We start from the raw sequence: 6,559 nt of genomic DNA on the forward strand, positions 1-6,559 counted from the left end.
AACAACAGCGAATGTGGTGGTAAGAGAGATAGAGAGAAGATGTAGAGAGAGATCTAAAGAACACTAGTGTAGATAGAGACGACTTAGGCGACGAAAGTATGGTCAAAGTTGGCTAGGGTTCCTCGGAGATGAAAATGAAGAGGAGAAAAAGAGATGTGGCAACGATGGAGGGCCAAACAACTGCCGGTGAAGAAAAAGGAGAAGAGAGAGAAATGGAGAAACGGGTTTGGTTTGAATAGATATATATATATATATATATATATATAGAGAGAGAGAGAGAGTTTGTTGAAATGGGCCAATTTCAACATATCTAGGGCTGCAAACGAGCCGAGCCGAGCCAAGCCGAGTTTTATAATATTCGAGCTCGGCTCGACTTATTTACAAGGTGTTCGAGCTCGACTCGAGCTCAAAACGAGCTACAATATCTAAGCTCGAGCTCGGCTCGTCTAAAATTTATATAACTCGAGCTCGGCTCGTAATGGCTTATTAAGCCAAGAAAGAACCATGGAAGCCATAAGCTAACTGTAGTGACCCCGACCTCCGATTAATGCTAATTCATGATTAATTATGCTTAACAGTAATTTAGGAAAGATTTGGGATTTATTGGCATGTGTATTGCATTATTTATGTGTTCCTATCTGTTTGCCATAAAATGATCTGTTCATGTCTTTGATTTTAAATTGCGAATTGAAAGCCTTATCTACGTCCGAATAAGAAATTAACTTGATTTATGTGCTAGTTAGGATTTATAGAATTTTATAGTAGGTTTAATTAAAATTCGGTTCGGAGCGATTAAATTAGATTAAATAACGTTAAATTACATTAGTCCAATTATTTACGAAATTGCCCTTAAGTGGGCCACTACCTTAGACTATGTTGAAGCCTTATTACACTTGATCATACGACATATTTCTTCAGCCATTTTGAGAGCTTCAGCCGACTAGAGAGAAAGAGATAGGAGAAATTGAGTTCATCTAGGCATTTAGCTTGGAGACTTGAAGATATTGAAGGTTAATTGCATAATTGAGCCTCTAGACTTGAAATTGAGGAACCTAGGTAAGGATTTCATCTTTTTAATTGTTAAGTTAAGTCATATATTGCATGGTTCATGGAAGTTTAGTGAGTTGAGTCTAGAATTGGCTTAATGAGTTGAATTTAAGCTTAAATAATGCATGCATGTGCATATCTTGAAGTTTAGAATTGTTTTCATGGAAATTATTGCATTCATGTCCATATTTGGGTTATAGTCCATGAATTCATCATGTTTGGAAGTGAATTGACTCACTTGATCATGGTTTGGAAGCTTTGAAGTTGATTAAATTCATGCATGTTGCATGTTCATCATGTTCTTGATGTTTTATTTGGAAATGGTGTTTAATTGACTCACCCTTGGGCTTGATTTTACAAAATTGATCTTCAAAACATGTCATACTATGAGTTTACAAGAGTTTTCCAGAAAATTATTCCAAAAGGATCGAATTTGATGCATTGTAGTTGAGTTTTAAGCTTGAGGTTCAAATCTGGAAATTCCAGATTCTGGACTCACGCTCAAGCGGGGAACTCCACGCTCGAGCGTATATACTGAGTTCATGCAGTCCACTCGAGCGGGGAAAGTGACGCTCGAGCGGGAAATGCGTGTATCTAGTACTTTGCATGTTTTTACAGTCCGCTCGAGCGGGGTAATACATGCTCGAGCGAGGACTTGTGTCTCACGCTCGAACGGGTATCGAGCACCCATCGAGCGTGAATTTCGTGCATCTAGTACTTTTACTGTAGCTTGCAGTCCGCTCGAGCGGAGTAATCCACGCTTAAGCGGATTCCTTTTGTCTGCATGTCCGCTCGAGCGTATAAGAACACGCTCGAGCGAGACCCCTGTTTCAGCACAATTTTGAAAAGTGTCTTAAAATGCATCTTTGCATCCTCATTCTATCCTAGGCATTCCTAGGCCATGTTTAAGACTCTATAATGAGGATAAGAGATTAGAAACACACTAAGAGCCAACGAAATAAGTTTTGTACAATTAGAACGTGTGTTTCAAGTGTGTATCTGTTATGTGTCGTGTAGGTCACGTGCCACATCCTGTTTGATCAATCTGCTCTGTCTGTCTGTCTCCAAGCCCACTGTGAGTAATAACTCTGTAAAGTTATGTTCAACTTAAGTATTTTCTGACTGGTATTGTATGATCTGTTTTCTGAAATGCTATCTGACGAATTATGAATGAATGTCCAATTTTCTGAAAAGTAATTGTGGCACCCTTAGTTCACGTGGCCCTCGCCCGAGGGTAATAATACCACGGCCAATCTGCATATGACCCTCGCCCGGGGGTAACAATATCGCAGTCAATCTGCACGTGGCCCTTGCTTGGGGGTAACAATACCATGGCTACTTGCGCGCAAAATATGGACCTTTATGGTCGTTGGTACCAACTATGTATGTGGGTCTTTGGACCAATCTGATCTGACAGCTAATGGGTGTACCACGTATGATCTTATGCAAAATCTGAATATGAAAATGTATATGAATCTATTTCTGTTTTGCAATCTGATTATGCTCTGATTTAAATGATGGATTCTAACTTGTGCTGGATATCATTCATATAACCCCTTTACTCTGTTATTATTCACTGGGCTTTCGCTCACAGTTTATATTATATATATAGGTAAGCCGGCACATGACCAGGGCCAGAGTTGACGGCCTTTTGTGCTGTTTTTGTCAGCCAACCGTTGTGCCTCCCGAGGAGGTTCCGATCGAAGTTTAATGCCATGGTTGTTTTTGTATTTCATGCTAGTCTCTGTAACTGTTTGTAAAGTCAGATCTTGGGAAGTTCACTTCTGTAAATATTGTGTATCCGAACTGGCATGCTTATATATCTATAAGTAAGTTTTGAAATGTTCTGTCCCATGTACGTTACCACAGCTCATTGGACCTTGTCTATTTTGTATCATTGCTTCCGCAGCCCCTTATTACTTGATAATCTGTTCAGAGGCCTTTGGTAATCCACGGATTGCTGGCCGGTTAAGGTGCTAAACCTACATGGGCGGGTTTGGGTCGTGACACTAACCCTCTGCACTTGCACTTATATAGAAGTTTGTCCACCTTAAAATGTATTTTGTAATCGATGTGGGACTTCCAACAAACGCACCAAACGACGTCGTTTGCCACAACATTTTCGTCCACTCTTTGAGTTCCACATCGCTAGGAGAGGAAACACTTTTGTGTCTAAATGCTTATAAAGTGGTGAATTGTTGGCACCGTAGTCAACGAAAGAAAAGCAAAGGCAAACCTTTGAATATTTTTTATATTAAATAATAAGCATCATCATTATTGATGGACCAGTTAAAGTATTTTAATTTAATAAATATAATATAATATATAAATATGTTATTATAATATATAATATATATATATATATTTAAAATATAAAAATATAAATTAATATTTATATTTTTGAGCTCGCGAGCCTATTTGAGTCGAGCAATGTTAAGCTTGAGCTCGGCTCGTTTATTAATTGAGCTTGAAATTTAAGCTCGAGCTGAGTTTGAACGAGCCTTAATGAGCCGAACTCGAGCTTATTCATGAACAGCTCGGTTCGTTTGCAGTCCTAAACATATCGTTGTGTCATGCGTGTATATATAAGAATGATGAGTATTTTAGTCATTTCACAAAAACTTATCCTTATAGACATAATGTTTTAGCGCCTAGACCTTTAAATAAAGAAAATCCATTTTTGAATTTATTACTCAATTGCCCTAATACTAATAAAATTTAAGTCTAGAATCTGTATTAAAATACATATAATATAATACTAATATCGTACAAAAACGATAGATATACAAGTCAAACTTATAGGCAATAATAATAATAAAGAAGATAAGTATATAATATGATATATAATATATATATAGATAGATACAGATACATATACATATACAAAGTTATACGACTAAGAAAATAAATGAGATGAAAAACAGAGCAAGAATGAGAGAGAGAGACTACAACAAATGTCACTTTTGGCAATTAAATTTTTAGTCGCCAAAAGATAATTTTTAGTCACTGAAACTTTTTAGCGACTAAAATTTTTGGTCGCTAGATTAGTTGTTGAACAATTGTCGGGAAAGATTTTGGTGACTAGAAGGAATTTTGTCACCCAAAGACATCAATTGCCGACTAATTTTCATTTGCCAAGACCTTTTAAAAAAATACATCTCTCATTTTCAGAGACTAAAAAATTATGTCGCCAAAAACTAAAATTATTTACGACGACTAAAGTTTTAGTCGCCAAAAAAATTTTGTTGTTCATCTTGATTTTTTTTTAGTTACGAAATATTTTAGTCGCCCAAAGTCTGATTTTCTTTTTAACTACTAAAGTTTTAGTCGCCAATTTTTTTTTTTCATTTTTTTTTTTTTTAGCTACTAAAATCTTAGTCACCTAAAGTCTGCTTTTTTTATGGCTACTAAATATTTAGTAGCTAAAAGTTTTTTTCATTTTATTTTATTTTTATTTTTAGCTACTAACTATTTAGTTGCCAAAAATATTTACTTCCTTTTTGGTTACCAATTGTTTAGTCGCCAAAAACATTATTATTTTTTTTTTAAATTATTTTGTCCACAACCTGTATGTATTACGTGCAACCTGTATCATGTATATAAATAAAACAATACATATATTATCAATCATTCCGCAATTTGTATCCATTTCAGTTTCAACCATCCAAAAAGGAATCACTTTTAATGTCAAATTTCATACAAAGTATACTCCAACCTAAAATAATAATTCCATACAATACAAAGAATCATACCAAAATATATCCTCCGTACAAAAAAATATATATTCACTACATAGCCAAAACCCTAGAACATAACCAGATCAAAACCCCAAACAGACAAAAAGGGGCCACAACAAGGAAAACCCCACAACGGAAAGCTAAGAAAGCTAAAGACGGACAGCAAACAAAACAAAATAAACAACCAAAATAGCTCCAACAACCAACAAACTGTATGAGACAAATCCAGCCAGAAAAAGAAATAAAACAACAGTTTCCAACAGAGCAGGCAATCCACAACAGCAGCATCAACCAACAGTATCAGCTGCACCAGCTGTTGCAACAGCAGCAGCAGCAGCCACCATTCCAACTATAGTAGTATTATTTCCCAACAGAGTAGGCAGCCAAACAGCAGCAACACCAGCCAGCAACACCAGCCACAGCCAGCAACACCAGTCAGTTGCCAGCAGCAACCAACGGCAACCAGCTGCACCAGCTACAGCAGCAGCAGCAGCCAACTGCACAACTCCAGCAGGATTTACAGTTCTAGCAATGCAGACAGCAGTATCAGATGCAGCACTAACAAATAGCTCCCAGCAATAGTCCTAGATTTCAGATCATAACACAGCTACATCATGGCCAAACTTATTAGTATAAGGTAAATAATAACATCATAAATGAACAATCATGCATAGAAATTCAAATCAACTCCAATCTGATACATGAAAGTAGCAATAATATTTATGTTGGGTGAGATGTGAGCCGTGGCAATAATATTTGTGATAAAATAAAATAAAATAAAAAAACAGATTTCAACAAATGCTTATATAGAGATGAAAGTATCAAATCTATCTCATGTAAAGAAAGAAACTGACTCTAAATGATAACTTTTCAAATGTGCAATTAAAATAGTATATCAATGATCTAAATTTTGCTGACAAACAGAACTACAAATGTGTATCAAGTCACAAAGTATAATTTGTGCAAGAAGGTACCATTTTATCCAAGTCATCTGGTGACAAAGATGACATGGCTTGTTGAGCTTTTTCTGCATCTTCCTGAGAAAGCTTAAATCCAAATTGTTCACCCATGTTTGCCATCATGTCTGGGCTCATGTTTTTAATTATTGATGTGAACATCTGCCAATTTGTAAGCGAGTTAAGAATTACATAAGCAAATAAGGAGACATTCACATTTTATTTATCGAAGACATGCTTAGATAGAGATCATTTCACCATGAGTTAACAAATAAAAGCACAATACCATCCTTTCAAATAGAGATCATTGTGAAACAAAAATGAAGTCATACCTTATAAAATGAATTCATCACTAAAAGCCGTAAGTAATGGAAGAATCACTTGAAGTCATAGTAAGGAATTTCAATTATGTAATTTAATTTCCTTTAGATTTTTTTTATCAAGGAATTATAGTGGTGGTATTTGGCATCGTATTTGGCGTAGCTTTTAGATCAGAGTTGTAGAAAATTGAAAACAAAATCGAGAATTCATTTGGTTTGTTTTGTTGGTTTCAAAAACTGTTTATTAAAAATAAGCTAAAAGAAACAGTTTTCAGGAAACACCAGCATGTAGTTTTATGTTCTCCATTTTTTGTGTTCTAATTAGAAATAAAATGACCAAGGATGCTGTTTTCCAAAATTTTCAGATGCTCGTAATTTTTTGAATTCCTACATTTGTCCCACAAGTGAAGCAAAGCTGAATTTTTTTGAGATGTGATGCAGGACAAATTTATTTCAATTTGATAGATATGGAATGCAACCAAATGATTTCAGTAACATG

General features: G+C 35.5%; 1 protein-coding gene across 26 annotated transcripts in view; it reads right to left on the reverse strand.

Moving 5' to 3' along the window:
• Positions 1-4,722: 4,722 nt before the first annotated feature.
• LOC114299007 (uncharacterized) overlaps positions 4,723-6,559 on the reverse strand; it is a 22,781-nt gene continuing 20,944 nt past the window's right edge. For all 26 annotated transcript variants that reach the window (XM_082873579.1, XM_082873581.1, XM_082873576.1 and 23 more), the window contains 2 exons: positions 5,759-5,902; positions 4,723-5,368 (listed from right to left, as the gene is read on the reverse strand). In XM_082873579.1, coding sequence (XP_082729705.1) covers positions 5,072-5,368; positions 5,759-5,902 — 441 coding nt within the window. In that variant the 3' untranslated portion in view covers positions 4,723-5,071. The remainder of the gene's footprint in view (positions 5,369-5,758; positions 5,903-6,559) is intronic.

The sequence above is a fragment of the Camellia sinensis genome, chromosome 6 (assembly GCF_055761805.1).
Source record: "Camellia sinensis isolate YWXY chromosome 6, ASM5576180v1, whole genome shotgun sequence".
Classification (NCBI taxonomy): domain Eukaryota; kingdom Viridiplantae; phylum Streptophyta; class Magnoliopsida; order Ericales; family Theaceae; genus Camellia; species Camellia sinensis.